Here is an 18,331-nt window from a genome sequence, read left to right on the forward strand (position 1 = left end):
GGCCATTAAGACACAAGAGCCGCTGAAGCTCAACCTCTCACAAGTCTGGTTCTGGGACAAGACAGAAAGCCTCTGGAGCCTCAGACATAAAATAGTGCTGCCTCCCTGATCTTCTGTGACATTGGACTGAGGGAGCCTGCATAGGGAACCAGCTCTGAGATGGAGTTTTTCAGGGACACCTCCTCACCTCTTCCTCATGAGCTGTCAGGCCCCAGACCTTGTTGGTTCAGAAACTGAAGGATCACAGCACAAAGAGTAAAAGTAAAATAACTACAGATGTTTATTACAAATCAACTTAAACCCCTTTATGCCTCTGACAAAGTCACAACAACAAAAAAAAATCATAGTAATCAAAGGACCTCCAGGGTTTAATCTTTCAAAAACATAGATAAATAGCTTACTACAGTTAAATAGCTTCACCCTTTGGGCACTCTCAGAAGCATCTGAAAAATGTCCTGGGGGCCGGTAGAGGGGGGTGTGTAACCAGTACACCCCGATCCGCTACCCCCCTGGAAAGCAATGCCCGGGGATTGGACCCTTGGAGGGGCATACGGACTCACTCAGATTTCCTTCCAGGAGCCAACCCCTCTTAGCTCTGGGGATGTCTTTAGCATGTGGTTATCGTCTGGGAGGTGAGGCAGAGGGAAGATTGAGGATCAGAAAGATGTACTTATGGCTTTTGTTAGAAGCCATCCATAGCACACCCCAGCAAGTGAGAGGCTTCGAGTGGGAACCAGAATGGTCAACTTCTTGCTGATGGTTAATTGGGCCCTCACTTCAGAAAGCAATGCTGATTTTATCAATTGGACTGACTTCAAAAAAAAAACAACAACAAAGCACAATAAACAAAAGGAGTAGAAAATTTTATGCTAAAAAAAAAAAAAAAAGAACTCAAATGAAGTAATCAGTAGCACATTGCATCTGTGAGTGTCCCAGATCCTTGTAATGGTCATGTGTGTTTTCTATGCAAGGTCACGGTGTCGGCGTTACACCCCGATCTTCATGTCCACATTCTGCAGGTTCCGTGTCTCATCGGCTGTCATGAACTGGTCTGGGGTCTCTGACGGCTCCTTGTTCACCAAATGCACCATCTCCTGAGACCTGCTGGCTTCCCCGTTGAGTCCGCTTGGCTTTCTGTCCTCCACAGCTCCATTTCCATTGTTGATCACCAGCTTTTTCTTCTGCCCACACCTAATAATGCAAAGGTCATAAGAGAAAAGGTACAATGACCCAATCATCATCATCGGGGCTGCCACCACCACCATTTTCACAACGGTTTATCAGAGTCTTGCTATGTTTCATCTTATCGACTTTTTTTTTTTTCCCCCGAAGCTAGAAACGGGGAGGCAGTCAGACAGACTCCCGCATGTGCTTGACCGGGATCCACCTGGCATGCCCACCAGGGGGCGATGCTCTGCCCATCTGGGGGCGTCTCTCTGCCGCAATCAGAGCCATTCTAGCGCCTGAGGCAGAGGCCACAGAGCCATCCTCAGCGCCCAGGCAAACCTTGCTCCAGTGGAGCCTTGGCTGCGGGAGGGGAAGAGAGAGACAGAGAGGAAGGAGAGTGGGAGGGGTGGAGAAGCAGATGGGCTCCTCTCCTGTGTGCCCTGGCAGGGAATCGAACCCAAGACTCCTGCATGCCAGGCCAACACTCTACCACTGAGCCAACCGGCCAGGGCCCATCTTATCGACTTTTAACAATCGGCACATCTTAAAGTGAGGTCTCCTGAACCAGCAGTAAAAGCATCAGCTGTGAACTTGTTACAAATACAAATTCTCGGCCCCACCCCAGGCAGACTGAGTCAGAAAAGTAGGAGTGGGGCCCAGGATCTGTGGTTCAAGGAGCCTCCAAGGGGTTTCTGATTCACACTCGAATTGGAGAACCAACGGTCACAGCCCAGGAAGCAAAGGCTATTATTATCCCCTAGTACGGGTGAAGAAATTTGGGGGCTCAAAAAATTCAGTAACTTGCCCCAGGTTACTCAGCAAGTAATAAATGAATCAGAATCAAACCCCCGTGGTGTCTGACTCCCAAGTTCTAATTCTCCTTTCGCCATCCTACGCGATGGAAATGTTAGCCACTTCTTAGGGCCTTAGCAATTTCTGCAGACTCATAAACCACCAACACGATGACTGTAAATCATTCTGATTTGTGTATTTAGGAACATCCCAGTACTTCCTCTTGCAGTCAACACTTTGTTGGCCTTGTCAAGGTTATTAGTACACGGGCTGAGAAGAATAAAACACTTTTTCAGGAGGTAAAAGGCCGTCTTGATTTTTCACTATCATCTGTTACCCTTTCCTAGAACCCTGGTTGAACTACACAAGGCAAATAGTTCAGTTACTTTAAGGTTTCTTAGTAACATTAGTGCTACATTAAGTTTTTTTTAGTAACATTATGTTACTTCAAGGTTTCTCAATAGCATTTAAGATTCAAATGCAGAAGGTCTACTTTGGGAGAACATGCCCTTGATCTTGTCCCTGAGTCACAGCATTGTCACACTATTGCTTCACCTCAGGTAGCCTGGTGCAATGCTTCCTCTTTCCTGCAACATTATCTAGAAGTCAAATTGTGCTTCATGGAAGCAAAATTGCAGAGTCTCACAATGACAAACGGGGTGGGGGAGAGGGGAAACGGGCTCGCGTTTATCGGACACCTCCTGAATGCCAAGCGCTTTACATGTAATTTCATGCAATCCTCACGATAGTCCCTCCCCCCCCCCCCAGCAGCTGTTAGTCCCATGACACGACAGTGGAAACTGAGGCCGAGGGAGGTTTCATAACTAGCTCGAGGCCACACAGCTAGCTAGACAGAGAGTCAATATTCAACTCCAGGCCTCTTATGCCCCAAAGCCTGGATTCCACCCAGCTCTATTCATGTAGCCGGCCATCTGGAGATTTGGAAACAGTATGAAGTCGGAATTGTTCACTTTGCCGCTGGATATTGGGAGCTGTAAAACAAAGCCTCTATTATTCATGATCGTGGACTATTCCTGCCAGGATTGCCAAGACCATAAACTTTAATCTCTTGTTTGGGGAAATAGAAATTATACCTCCTCAACAAGAGCTGGATCCCGTCTCCTCTGGCAGAATACTTGATGAGGGCAGAGGAAAGGATGCCTGACCTGTGCGGTAGACCCTGTGCGGTCCACATGATCAAGAACAGGGGCTTGGGAGGCCTGGTTTTGAGACCTTCCTGCTGTGTGACCTGGGGCAACTCACTTAACCTCTCTGAGCCTCAGCTTGCTTATCTGTAATATCAGACTATGAAGAGTAGCACTTTTTTGTGGGAAGCCCTCAAAAAAGCCTAGTGCTGCACCCTCAAGTCTAATGTTGTTTCACTTGTGGCTTTTATGAACATTGTGGGGTGAGGGAACCAGAGACTTGGATAAGCACTTAGAACAGTACCTGGAACACAGTAAATGTTCAGGGATCACTGACTGGGATCGCTAACCAAACGATCACCATATAAGATAGGTTTTGCTTGTTTCTTCTGGCCGCCTCCACCACTTTGTGACATTTACCGTGAAGATGACTTAAAAAGTCGAAGGTAGAATGAGGCTCATGTTATTTTGGATTCTCAGGTGGCATGTCAGGTGTTCTTTGAAATAAAGCTGTCTTATTAAAGTCATTCCTGTTTGCCCACCTAACAGGTGCTGGAGAAATGGAATGAAATGTTGCAGGAAAGTGATTTATAAGCATAAAAACGTTTGCGTGTGGGGTGAAGTGAGGATTGACGTTACTAACGTAAACAGAGCTGATTTTGAAAGCGGACAACACTTCACCTGAAGGGCTCAGGAATATGGTGTTAGGGCTTTGTCCTGCCCACATGTCCCTCCGCATCTGTGTGTCCTGTCATCTGCCTGAGTTCTTTCAGGAGAGCAGGATGGTTCTCATAAACAACCCAGTTCAATCTGTAGTGCTCCGGCCATTTAAATGAGTACTTTTAAAAGACAAGTCCTAATTTTTTTCATTCTTCTCAGTTAGAGAAATTTTAAAAGGAACATAAGCCCTGAGGGGGCTTCAGAGGTCATCCAACCTAACCTTCCTACGTCAACGGGACACTGAGTCCGAGAAGCCGGCTACCATGGCCAGCTATGGGGGACAGACATCGTGTCCACGACTTGGATCTTCTGAGTCAAAGGTCAGAGATCTCCGCCGAACGACGTCTTGCCTCTACATACTTCTCCCTTCAATCTCAGGCATCAGCTGACCACTCAGTGACCACACGACATGGAAGGATCCAGGCTGGAGCCTTGCCAACAGAGGATGGGTAGGCTCGGCAGGGTTTAGAAGCCAAATAACATGCATTCAGGGAATGGAAGAATTTCTTTTGAAAGTGATGACATCGGATCATTTATAGCAAAATGGTGGGATCTTGACAACATTATACAGAGTGAAATAAGTAAATCAGAAAAAACCAGGAACTGCATTATTCCATATGTAGATGGGACATAAAAGTGAGACCAAGAGACATTGATAAGAGTGTGGTGGTTACGGGGGGAGGGGGGGAGAGGGAGAGGGAAGGGGGAGGGGGAGGGGCACAAAGAGAACTAGATAGAAGGTGACAGAGGACAATCTGACTTTGGGTGATGGGTATGCAACATAATTGAACGACAAGATAACCTGGACATGTTATCTTTGAATATATGTACCTTGATTTACTGGTGTCACCCCATTAAAAATAAATAAATAAATAAATAAATAAAAAAGATAACCTGAACATGTTTTCTTTGAATATATGTACTCTGATTTATTGATGTCACCCCATTAAAAAAAATAAAATAAAATAAAAAACCCTCAAAAAAAAAAAAAAAAAAAAAAAAAAAAAGAAAGAGAGTTAGGGCGGTTAATTTAACAACCGATCATGTCTCTCCTGCTGGACGATCCTTCAAGATATTTAGAAACTTATTTTGCTTTGTGTTGGAGCTGGTTCATTCAATGCGGTCCGCACTGGCCATGTATAGTTATTTACATTTAAACTACTTAAAATGAAATAAAAGTTAAAATTCACTCAAGTCAAGCTGGGCACATGTTGAGTGCCCGGTAGGCAGCAGTGATCCAGGCTGCGCTGGGACAGGACAGAGGAGGAGCCTTCCATGGCCGCAGGGAGCTCTGTGGAACAGCTCTGGGCTAGAGGCAGCGCAGCTCTGGGCTAGAGGCAGCGCAGCTCTGGGCTACAGGCAGCGCAGCTCTGGGCTAGAGGCAGCGCAGCTCTGGGCTAGAGGCAGCGCAGCTCTGGGCTAGAGGCAGCGCAGCGGGGCTGGGCCCAGGCTGTGCGCGCTAGGCCGCAGCGTGCGAGAAAGCGGGCGTTTCTAAACTACGGAGCTTTAGAGGGGACCTGCCCAGCAGAAGGAGGATGCCCCCTCATGGGGGTCGACGGAAAAGACAATTCTTTCCATGAGGGTGAGCTCTGGGGAAGGCCTTTTCTGTACAATCAATATAAAGACATTCTTTAATCACTCCTGTTTGTGGGAAGCTTTTTCTGGTCAGGCCCTCACATTTTTTTCTCTTCTGCATACACATCAGATACATTCTTTCAGGGAAGGCACCTAACCTCTTGGGTCCCAAGAATATTTCTCAACCCAACTGACTCTGAAAACCATTGTTTGCTCTGAAGGACAGTGACCCTGGCCGGTAGTTATTTCCTGGCCAGGAATAACTGAACTACCATTATTCCCACAGGCCAAGATTACAGGTACGGTCCCTGGTCAGGGTACATATAAGAATCAACCAGTGAATGCATCAATGAGTGGAATAACAAATCAATGTTATTTTTCTCTCTCTCCCTTTCTCTCTCTCTTCTTTTCTCTCTCTCTCTAAAATCAATACATTAAAAAAATTTTTTTTGAGACTCATGGACATAGAGAAAAGTAAAGTGGTTACCAGGGGGAGGCGGGTGGGGCAAAGGGAGTAAAGAGGGACAAATAAACATACAGTGACAGGAAATGAGTTGACTTTAGGTGATGGGCACACAACACAACCATCAGTTCAAATGCTATAGAGATGTTTACCTGAAACCTGTTTACTCTTATTGATCAATGTCACCCCCATTAAATTGCATTAAAAAAAATTTTTTTAAAGGACAGAGAATAAAGTACAATTTTCATTGGAAAGTTGCAATTCAAGGACTCTGGTTACATGAAGATCAGCAACAAAAGGTGACATGGGTTATGACAGGGATGGGAAAGTAGCAGGACCCCTAAATCAGCATCTTTAAGATGATGCGACTCACAGATGACATTGTCATGGAAACCTGTGATCAACCCTTGAACGTTGGCTTCAGCAACGAATGCTTTTCCGCATTTATCTTCTAACTGTAATTCCTATCACAGTGCCTGGCGCAGAGTATGTGCTCTGTGAACATTAGCTGACTCAAATCCAGCTGCCCAGTGTTGCCACCAAGCCTCAAGGTTCTTTTAGGGGAAGGATGGTATTCTTTTTTCTGTTAATCATCTCTTTCCCTCTTCCAGTGCTGACAGGCCTAGCTGTCCCTCAAAGGACGTCTGCGGAATAAATGAAGGCTTGTTGTAGGTCCCTATTTTCAACCAAACTTCCTTTGATATAAATAGGATTCTATACCTCTCTAAGCTGTCATGCTCAAAGCAGAGAGGCCGGCCTTTGAGAAGATTAGACAGAGGCTAGCCACCTGGGGAACGCAGCGCCACGCAGCGCACGTTGAGGGCCTGTGAGGCCGCAGCCACCCTTCAGCTGCTTGGCGAATCTGCTTTTGACGATCAGATCGGGACACGGTAATTCACGGAGTCCAAGCAGCTACCGTCTCTGTGGGATACAAGCCGTGCTTGAGCCCACATGTCCCTGTTTGCCTGTTGCCAGGGTGACTGCTGGCCTCGAAAAGAAGGGGAGAGCAGCACGGGGGCCCCTTTTTGCTACCGACATGATTGGGAGCGACGTGTGAGCTAGCCAGACACACTGCACGGCCTCCAGCTGCTCTCGGGGACAGCTGAGATGCTTCTCTGGGGTGTCTCCTGTGTTGACAGCATCGCATCGGGGATAACGTTTCTATGGGGACGTGGGCAGGGCTCACGGGCTGCGCGTGTGAGCAGAGGCAGGGCATTCTAGGAGCTGGGGCAAATGGACTGCTTCCCCTCAATAGCAAATTCATATTTAACTGAGCAACAGTAACCTAAGAGAAAACAAGGGGGCCGAGGGAGAGTATAAAGACTCTTTGTCAGGGGTCCCTCAAGTGACATTATTTAAATTCAACTAAAAGAAATAAAACCTCTTTCCATTTAGTCATAGAAGGATTGTAGGAGGGCTTTCAGATTCTCTTTCCTAGTTTTCGTTTGTTACACAATCAGCTACCATGACTGATTGTTTTTATTATGCCCTCACAGGTACAGATAACAACACAGCTATTCGACTCTACTATAACACTTTTATTAACCTGTACCTGTGGATGACAGCATTACTTAATTTCCTCCAATAATTAGACGTTCTGCATCGGCTGCCCAGAACAATGGAATTAGGTATTCATTGTTCTCCAAAAGCCAAAGAAAAAGATTCTATCATTTTCTCCAGGTCTTCTCCCAAACCAAGGGACATTTTCTGACCCATTAGAGGAGCTAGTGATATAGTAAAGGTGGCCCCACTTGGAAATAAGAATCTCTTACCTGATAAGGAGGAATCTCAAAAAGACACTTACAAAAGGTTTAATGTCCCTATGCATATGCTCGGAGAAAAATAACACGTCTTGAAAGCATCTCAAACAAGAAATTGAACTTACATCAGTGGAGGACCCCTGTCAAAGTTCATTTCCTCTGGTGCTAGAATCACTACTTTCCTTCACTTGACTTTAAGTGGCCTTATTCCTGCAGCCTGGTCACAGCTCAGCCAGGCATATGCTTTGTTTGAATGAGTTCTGAGACAACAGCCTTGGCTGAGGTAGAGAGAGAGGGACCTTAGAGGGTATGAAAGTAGCCCTCATGTCAGCGCCTGAGGAACGTTCTTCACTGTTTCATAGACCTTGCTGTCAGGGAGCTTTCCTGAGGCCATGATCTGAATCCTCAACGGCCGCTCCCAGAAAATAGAAAATAGGATTCTTATAAACAAACAAACACACAGACTCAATGATTGTCTTAGGTCAAGATTCTAGAAAGTTCCAGGAGCCTCAGACAGGCAATGACCAATCCCTGAACCTTTATACAGTGTTTTAGTGCATTATAAATGCACTTAACAAATATTTGTTTACTACATCAATGAATGAGTATATAGTTCTATGCCTTTCTGGTGAGATATTTCATACCTTTTATCAGAGATAGTCTCCATGGTTTAATCCCCAAATAATTGAGAGCCTTCAGAGTAATCCACTATTGAAAAGTGGTGGTCCAGATAATTACAGTGCCTCCTTCTAAAGAACGTGTCAGGGCAGGGTTCTGAAACGGTACCTGAAACTCTGAGACCTTGTCAAACAGACTCTGATACAGGAAGTCTGGTGGGGACTCTAATAAAGCCCCCAGGGTGCTCAGGCTGCTGCTCCAAGGGCTACGCTCTGAGCAGCAAGGACATTGAGCCCAAGTTCAAATGATGCCCTTCCAAAGCCAGAGGCTCCGAGGAGCACCTGCTCACCTTCTTCGACTGTTGACCGCGATGCAAACTGCGAGAATCAACGCCAGGGCCAGGAGGGACGCCAAGATGATCAGCCATTCTGGGGCAAGCAAAGCAAAAACACCCATGAACTTGGGAAATACATTTTGTAAAAACAAACATGCACTTTGTAAAAACTGACCTGGTCCAAACAAGAACCACAGTCAGCCCTATGAATGAGTCCAACCAAATAGACAGATAATACCGGAAGAGCAATTTTGTTATAGGTGTTTGTCCAACAAGCCTTTTGTTTTAATCTCTCACCATCAGTCAGGATTTCCAAGTCCCTCCAGGAGAAACATGTTTCCAAAAAAAAAAATGTAGAATGACCTGTTGAACTTGTAGATGCTCTTCGTGCAATCACTAAGTGGACTGAAGGAAAGTTATTCCCTTGAAAGATACATTCCTTTTCTAAATAAGAGCATCCACTTTACTGTTTATTGAGAAACAAAAATGGAGGCCACAATCTAGCTGGTGGGAAAAAGGACTCTTCTGTGGGTGGCTGAATTTGTGCATGTTCACCGGGAAGTCATTTGGCAAAATATTTCAAAAGCCTTCAAAATGCACATGCTTTTGATCTAAATGTTATGCTTTGAGGAATTTTTAAGACCTTAAAATTAGTTATGAAGATGTTCACTACTGTGCTATTTATAATAGCAAAAGTTGAAAACAACCTACTAACCAACAATAAGAAATTGGTTGACTAAGATACACTCATTGTATTATGTACTATAATATGGGGGGAGATTATTTAATGACATTGGAAAGCTGTGGCCACCAGATGAGAATGGTAGTTTACTAAACAGAATGCATGGTATACTTACATTTTTGTATATAAATTACATTGAAAAATGATAGGAAGTGCATATATGAACATGGTAACCATGGTGTATCTGGATGGTGAGATAGACACTAAGTGACATATTTTTGTCCTTTTGCTTAGTTGCATTTTCTAAAATGTCTGCAATAATTAATGCATCACTAATGGACTAATAATGTTATACACATTTTCTAAATCAAACTTTAAATATAACTTGGCCACTTGAATAACTTCAGTTGCCATGTGACTGTGTATCTGCGCAATGAGCTAGAGCTTGGGAAACAAGAAGGGTGGACAGTCCTTCACTGTCCATTTGTTTCTGGGGGTCTTGGTTCTCCTCTGGTTTCCTGTTCAGTGTGTGTCTGCCTCATCTCTACCTGGTTAGGTGAGTTTGGGAAGCCAGGTCGAATCAGGAGGTGGGGAGGCTGACAGGAGAGAACCGTTTCTGTTTTTGTCCAGGTTTCCAGCTCTGAGATACCCCACGTTCCCTCTCACCAGGGCTGGGAAGGATCCACATCACATCTCCCCCACCCTCCCTGGCAGCCCCCTCTCCCTCCGACACGCTCTGCCTCCAGCTGTGCCCGGGCAAGCTGAGGCAGGGAGCCGGGCGCACACTGCATTCTTCCTTCCCACATGGGAAGCTCAGCTCGGAGACCTCTGAAGAGGGGGGAATTCAAAGGATAATTTACAACCTTAGAAAAACCTTTCCTTTTTTGTAATCCCCCTTTACAGATGCTCAACTGTGAGTCCAAATAAAGCAAAGAATTTGCTTCAAATGCCTTAAGTCTTGACACTCAGGAGAGCCAGCTCTTTCTGTGCCCTCACTGTGCATGTGACACATTCTGAAACTTTTTTCTGTCTGGATCAATGAAGACTGTCGCTTGAAAAGAAGTAGCTTGGAGACCAAAAGAATGTTTTCACTCTGCTCACTACACTCTCTGCAGTGCAAGAGGACTGTGTCATCCCCGACCTCAGAAATCAAGGAGAAGTTGACCTGGGGTAGGCGGGACCTGGGTATGACACGGAGTCCCTGGGGGACCACTCATTTGAGAAGGAAGCTTTAGGAACTTACATGGCACTGCTTTGGGACAGACCAGGGATAAAGCTGAGCTCAACCAATCTATGGCACATGGGAAAGAAAGGATGCTCCATCTTTTCCTGTCTTTTCTCTCATTCATCTTTAGCTTGCACAAGGGAACAATCGGTCTCAAGGGCTAGACATTTAGAAGAATGTACTTTCAAACTGGTTGCCATTTCCTGTCTGGGACACTCAGAGAGACCTGCTTTTGGCACCATTTTTCTCCCCACATCTCAAAACTCACCTGGAATTTGAGGTCTCCTTTTTGTGGGACCAGAGGTTGTGTTGGCCCCACCTTCTTGACTTCCACTTGAGCGTCCTATAGGGAAAGACAACATCTCTCAACCAAAGTTTGTAATGCACGTCCAGGCGTTCAGAGCAGCGCGTGGGGTCAGCCTCTGTATTCTGTGGAACTATTTATACACGTAAGCCACAGGCATTTATAAAGTGCTACAAGAAAGCTCCCCGGAAAAGTTGTTTGATTCAGGCTAATATATTATTGAAACAGGCTAATATATTATTGAAGCACGCTTTGTTTTTGAAGAATAAACATTTTCTTCTGCTACAAAAAAAAAAAAAAAAAAGTCTCAGACTGAAAGGAAGACAAAAGAGTCCACAAGTCAGAACAGGAGGCTTATCAAAACGAGGAAGGCTTTCTGTCTCAGAAGAAACTTCTAAGATGCTTTGTGAAGAGACTCACCCAAATGAAAGCTCTGTTTTTTCCTTTGTGTCTTTTCATGCTTTTTTTAGTGCTTCAAAAGAAAATTTGAAAGTATCCTACTAAAATGAACTCTTTTTTCCCTACACTGCAGAATCCTGAAGACCAAACAAGGAAGTCTCCAGGGAATGAAGATGGCTGGCCTTGAATGAAAAGCTCCTCTAAGAATCAGACGCCAGACTGCGCACCACACACACTGAAGTAAGTCTTGATTACGGTGGTTATTTTGGGTAGGGTGACTCTTGTTTATGTAAGTTGGCATTTTTGTTTAACTCAAGTCTTGTCATATGTCTGGCCGTTTCAACCTACCCCGTGGCCTCTCACTCAACAAATCTCAGGAGGAGTCCAAGACACCTCCTCCAGCTGCGTACCAGAGTCCTCGGTCATTGGCAGGTGCTCACTTGCACAGGTCATGGGATACAGGCCATCTCAGCTGGAGAGCTTTGGCCTTGAAAACCACCTCAGAGGTACAGTCACTCTCACTGGTCTCTCCCTGACTCTGGACCGCCTCTCATGGCCATTCATGGATCCTAATCTCTTTATTTTAATTTTCAAAACAAAACAAAACAAAAATGCTCCCAGCAAGGAAAGATGTGAGTGTGTGTACGGCCAGATGAAACTTCCTGTTTGAACAATAGACACCTGCACAGGAGTCAAACAAAAGAGACCACGCCCACCCCCTTGGTTCTCATTTCAAGCACAAGCCAAGAAGATGGACTAGATAGAGCAGGTCTCGCCTTGCACCCCAGAGGTCTACAAATGCAGCTAGGGTGGGGCGCTGGGGAAAGCAAGGTCTGCAGAGAGGGACGCTGATCCTGCAGTGGGAGATGAGATCCAATTTGAGTCGTATGCGCACAGATGATTCGACTGGCTTTAACCTTGGGAAAAAACAGTCTAGGATAGTTCTTCTCAAGGCATAATATATATACAAGCTAGGGCAGTAGGGAGGATCTTGATCCTGTAGCTCGAGGATGGCTGGAGATTCTGCATGTCTCTGCTGCTGGTCCAAGGACCACACTTGGAGGAACTAGGGTCTCTTGATTTCAGAGAGCATCGTCTTTTAATAACAACGCCCTAACATTTCCAAAATATTTTCAAATTTCTGATGGCTCATGTTCTTCACAAGAACTCTAGGAGGTAACAGAGGGCAGTGTTCTGATCCCTTTATTCTAATAAGGAAATTGAGGTTGGGAAAGGCTAAATGTCCAACCCCAGATTCCCAGAGAGCCTGGGACTTCTGTTCTTGTTTTAGAAGCATCTCGAATGAACCCCACATTCCTGTCCTCTTATGTAAAAGGCTACTACTAAAACTACCACGTAAATATCCATTTTCATTTTGCTGTAAGTGTGTGAACCTTTAAGCCTGGACGCGACCCTACTTCTAATGTAAGCATGAAGGGAGGACAACAGGATGACCTGGCTTGCATGGGGCCACCTGGACCCATGATGCTCAGGGATACCAGGTAAGTCAGCACTTGTACAGCCTTCCAGGAGCCCCAGCACTACTGGTCAAAGTAAACCTGCTTCAAGTCAGACTTTTGCTGCCTGGTGTCAAATCTCCAGGATTGTGATCCGAGTCACAGCAAATAGGAATCCACTTAACAATGCATACCCAGTGGTAATTATGGTCATTACTGAGTGCTTTATCAGGACTGCTTGGGAGAGGCTGTAGGAGACCCCTGGGTTTGAAATGTGGCTCTACCACTCAACTCACCAGTCACATCAACTCAGCTAAGTTACTTTAGTTTTCAAATTCCTGTGTCTTAGTGCCCTCTGTAAGATTGAGCTAATAATAATACTTATGTAGCTCTCAGAGTATGTAGGATAATTAAATGAGCTAATAGATGAAACAGATGAAATATGTTTAATTTCATATTTGACTACTGATGTACAGAAATGGCAGTTGGATAGAGTTGAACTTAATGCATGTAAAGTGCTTAGAGCAATGTCATTGGCACACACTAAATTCTGATTAAATTACTACATATTATGCCATGTTCTGGGGGTTCTGATAACTGCTTTAGGATATACTATCATTCACTCTTTTCAACAAGATCCTGCAACAATTATCATTATCCCAATTTTATGGGTTAGGAAACTGAGCCTCAGGTCCTTTAAGCAACGTCCCCAGTTTGTATATGGAGGAGCTGAGATGAAACCCAAGCCATTCTTATTCCAAAACCTATATTTTTAATCACTCTGGTATAAACAATGTTAAAATGAGACCCTGCTTTGATTCTTCCTAATCCTTTCAGATGGAAAAATTTTCTCCAAAGCCATAGTTCTTGAGGCACAGTCCCTGTTCCAGCATTGTCAGCATCACCAAAAAACTTATTAAAAGGGTAAATGTTTAGGTTCCACCCCAGACTACAGAACCAGAAACCTTAAGGATGGGGACCAGCAACGTGATTTAATAAGCCTTCCCCATGATTGGGATGCATGCTAAGAAAGTTTGAGAACTGCATTTCAAGAGACACGGCCTCATACTTCATTAATAGTCAGGAGGTTCAGTGGTGATGACAGTCGATGACTAAAGCAGCTCCCACTTACCAGCTGATTCAGATCCGTGAGTGGTGTGGTCCCTCCCGTGGGGGTCAGAGGGTGAGTCTCGGTCTTCTGTAAGGAACAATCAGAGAAGGCTCAGTACTGTGTATTCCAGTCACACTGTCAGCTACATCTTCTCACTTTTGCATTTCCAGGCACCTTGCTTTCAACATAAAGAGTAGTCTTTTAAAGGTAAGAAAAATAACGGCAAAGGAGCCTTGAATGGATCCATAATATTAATTACTATTCGTTTCTTAATCCACTGATGAGAGGGCTAGAGCTTTCATCAGAAATTAAGAAGACTAGTTCATCATCAAGGATGATGACAGGAAGTGAGGCTTAGGTAGAAACCTAATAACTATAACACACAAACAAAAAAACTATTATGAAGTCTTCACAGGTTTGAGGTTGGGAACTGATACTGTGTCTTTGAAATCGGGACTATATCCTTTGAATTCTGACAGACGTAATCACTGGGAATGGGTGTACTCTGTGGCTTAAAGCACGAGATATTTAAAGGGAGTTCTCTGAGGCAGGAAATAGAGAAAGGTTTTGGCATACAATAAAAAATTTAGGGGTTGAATTATGTAAAGAGTCAACTACTTATTTAAAGAAAAAGTTTGAAAATAAGTGAAAAAGAAATGGGAAGATGAAAGCTAACACGTGACTAAGGCATGCCTGGTTATTAGAATATGTTTCAAATAGTAATACTTTTCAAAAGTGAAATTGTTATTTTCAACACCAAGAGTTAATATAATCCATTTTCTCAAACAGCCATCACCAGAGGCTTTAGACGGAGACAAGCTCATGAATTGCTAAGCTCTGGATCTATACGTCAGACACTGGGTTTAGCACATGGAAAGCCTAGCTCTTCTCCCTCCTCCCCACATGCTTTCCCAAACTACAGTGGAATATTAAGACAAAACAAAACAAAAAAAGACAATTGTTTCATAAAATGGCTATAGTCACTCTTATGAAGGTTCCTGTAAGGAAGATACTGTCTTCTGATCACTACCATTTCCCATACGGTGAAGGTAGGTGACTTGTAATCTCTCATGTAATTGTATAGAAGAGACAGATTGCTTTGTTCCTTGGCTGATGGTTAGACTAACAAAACACAGCATTTGCTAAAATGCCAGCACCAATATGCCCAGTATCACCATCAGCACGTCCACCATGATCACCTCCGTCACCACCATCACCACCACCATCATCATCATCACCACCACTGTTACCACCACCATTGTTACCACCACCACCACAATTCCAAATGTTTTCATTCTTAATCATAAAGACTGAGAAGAATGTTTGGGAAGAAATGAGCACTTATCTGCATGTTTTAGAAGAAAACAAAAAATGAGAGTTGAATCAATACTAATCATTTACTCCATGGAGAACCATGGAAAATTGGTTGGGACCACCAGGAATGTAGAAGAAATCAGAGTATGCTGGTGTCAGTTTTGTATAAGGCAGGTTATTACTAACAATAGCCTATGTAACCGTTCCAGGCTACTGTAACTGTTACAATTGCCATTGAAAATGTAAAGTTGTTAGGTTGCACAACAGACTTGATTTTGCCAAGAGAAATAAGTGGTGCTCTAAGATTCATTTCTACAGAAGAATACTGACAATGATACTTAGACTTTCTAACAACTGAGGGAAGAAGCATGCTGAATGAAGAACCAAAGGGTGGGAGGGCCTCAGTCTTGCCAGTATTGCCAGGGTTAGTATTTTCTAAACCTGTTCTCCCTGGAATGGGCAGCCCGGAGGAAAGAGGCCATGCACGCAGCATTCTGGGTTTTCTGTTGCCATATCATCAGAGAGTCGCAGCTGTCATCTGCTTTATATATTGAGCTCTCATAAGATTTATTCTTCTTTGGGGAGAGGAGGGTAAGAACTTATGCTACAAAATAATAATAATAACAATAATAATAATACAGTAGTCCCTCCTTATCCAATGGGATACATTTCAAGACTCTCAGTGGATGCCTGAAAACCGCAGATTGTACTGAACCCTGTATGTGCCATTTTTCCCTATACATACAAAGTTATGCTAAAGTTTAATTTATAAATTAGGCACAGTAAGAAATCAACAATATTCCCAGCCAGGGCACACAGGAGAAGCGCCCATCTGCTTCTCCACCCCTCCCCCTCTCCTTCCTCTCTGTCTCTCTCTTCCCCTCCTGCAGCCAAGGCTCCATTGTAGCAAAGTTGGCTTGGGCGCAGAGGATGGCTCTGTGGCCTCTGCCTCAGGTGCTAGAATGGCTCTGGTTGCAACAGAGCAACGCCCCAGATGGGCGGAGCATCGCCCCCTGGTGGGCATGCTGGGTGGATCCCGGTCGGGCGCATGCGGGAGTCTGTCTGACTGCCTCCCCGTTTTCAACTTCAGAAAAATACCAAATAAATAAAGAAAGAAAGAAAAAAAAAAGAAATCAACAATAATAAGCAAAAATAAAATAGAACCATTACAACAATATACTATAATAAAAGGTATATAGCCCTGGCCGGTTGGCTCAGCGGTAGAGCGTCGGCCTAGCGTGCGGAGGACCCGGGTTCGATTCCCGGCCAGGGCACACAGGAGACGCGCCCATTTGCTTCTCCACCCCTCCGCCGTGCTTTCCCTCTCTGTCTCTCTCTTCCCCTCCCGCAGCCGAGGCTCCATTGGAGCAAAGATGGCCCGGGCGCTGGGGATGGCTCTGTGGCCTCTGCCCCAGGCGCTAGAGTGGCTCTGGTCGCAACATGGCGACGCCCAGGATGGGCAGAGCATCGCCCCCTGGTGGGCAGAGCGTCGCCCCTGGTGGGCGTGCCGGGTGGATCCCGGTCAGGCGCATGCGGGAGTCTGTCTGACTGTCTCTCCCTGTTTCCAGCTTCAGAAAAATGAAAAAAAAAAAAAAAAAAAAGGTATATAATGATAAGAGGTATGTAAATGCGGCCCTAGTGAGTAAAATAAGGGTCATTTGAACACAAGCACTGCAATACCATGGCAGGTGACCTGATTACTGAGGCGGATACTGAGTGAGCAAGGCAGGGGTAGCGCACAGAGTGCAGATACACTGGACAAGGGGTGATTCACATCCCGGGAGGGAACGGAGCAGAACAGCATGAGATTTCATCAAGCTAATATGAATAAGGTACAATTTAAAACTTATAAATTGTTTATTTCTGGAATTGCCCATTTAATATTTTCAGACCACCGTTGAGCACTGAAACTGTAGAGGGAAAAACTGCAGATAAAAGGGGAACTAGTGTACATTTAAAATCACTAATCTTTAACCAGCCCTTGTGGCTGAGTGGTAAGAAGTACTTCAATAACCGGCAGCCAGGAGGAGCGAATCGGATTTTAGTTTCTCAGGCAGAGTAGGTGTTTTCCAGTTCCTGTTTCTGCAATGTTAGTTTCTTAACACAAATGGAGAAACAAAGAAAAGCAGAAGTAGGGAAGGCTGTTTATTTGAGGAAAATAAGTCTTATTCTAAGTTCATGCCCAATTTAATTGAATAAGTCATCTTCAGCCACCTCTTTGCCATTGCAACAAGAGACAAAGTCCTGCTCATTAATAGTAGGTTATATCATAAAGTTTTAAGTATGTGTCATGACTAGAAGACATTTATCTGCAAGCTCTTCACCAAAAGTAAAATTCACCAATCCATCACCAATATGGGACAAGAATTTCAGAACAGAAGTATTAGTATATGGAAATTATTTATATGTTAAGTAAACCCTTATTAAATAGGCAGCGTGTTATTAGTTGAATCAAATAAAATAGCTAATATTTAACTTCTTTGACCTACACAAACATCCATTTCATTTGGATCAACTTCATATTTCACAAGATCAGAAACAAGGCAAAGAAAGAAATTCTATCATAACAACCAAGTCACAAAAATAAATGGAAATTATACCAGCATATGAGACATTCTTTATCTGAACTAAATTTATTGGCACTGGAATGATGACATGATAAAAGCCGTTCCCACATCACAATCAGTCTGATCACAGCCTTACACAGATAATATTCCCTGTAACATGAATGTATGTGTTGTTTTTCTACATAAAGAAAGCAAACCAGAGAGCAAATGGTCAAGTTACCTGGCGAGGGACGATCAACATTGACTTTGGAATCTCCAACAACAGTCACTTCAGAAACTCCTGGGGAGTCGGTGTTAGCAGGGGTCACCGGGATGAGGGCTGTGTGTGCCTTTGTGTCTGAGGTATGAGGAGTATTACCTTCCACTGCAGTGGTTGAGTCTTCAGAAATATTTCCATCTTTGACATCATTCCTATCTGCGTGGAGGTGGAATCAATGGTGAACCCACATTTGGAAGACCACCACCCACCGTGTGCTTGTCTTTAGAACATGCAACTAATGCAAAAGCTTTCCACTTACTATTTCTGAACAAAGAGTGAAAGATAGTGTTATTTGTTACTCGAGTGCACAGAATCTATATTTTGCAATTGACACCACCTGGACATCACTCAGTGGAAGAGATTTTGGTGATCCTAATACCCAGGGAAGACATTTGTTATAACATTATCCTGGGTTATTAAGGTGAGGTTTATGCCACTT

The 18,331-nt window shown here is 44.2% G+C and overlaps 1 protein-coding gene across 5 annotated transcripts in view; it reads right to left on the bottom strand.

Annotated features, from left to right (window-relative positions):
- Nucleotides 1–256: 256 nt before the first annotated feature.
- Nucleotides 257–18,331, bottom strand: part of CD44 (CD44 molecule (IN blood group)) — an 84,940-nt gene continuing 66,865 nt past the window's right edge. For 4 of the 5 annotated variants that reach the window (XM_066363370.1, XM_066363376.1, XM_066363377.1 and 1 more), the window contains 5 exons: nt 17,854–18,048; nt 13,774–13,839; nt 10,750–10,824; nt 8,590–8,668; nt 257–1,191 (listed from right to left, as the gene is read on the bottom strand). In XM_066363370.1, coding sequence (XP_066219467.1) covers nt 987–1,191; nt 8,590–8,668; nt 10,750–10,824; nt 13,774–13,839; nt 17,854–18,048 — 620 coding nt within the window. In that variant the 3' untranslated portion in view covers nt 257–986. The remainder of the gene's footprint in view (nt 1,192–8,589; nt 8,669–10,749; nt 10,825–13,773; nt 13,840–17,853; nt 18,049–18,331) is intronic. The other variant, XM_066363386.1, reaches the window with a different exon arrangement.

Source organism: Saccopteryx leptura, chromosome 1, assembly GCF_036850995.1.
Source record: "Saccopteryx leptura isolate mSacLep1 chromosome 1, mSacLep1_pri_phased_curated, whole genome shotgun sequence".
Taxonomy (NCBI): domain Eukaryota; kingdom Metazoa; phylum Chordata; class Mammalia; order Chiroptera; family Emballonuridae; genus Saccopteryx; species Saccopteryx leptura.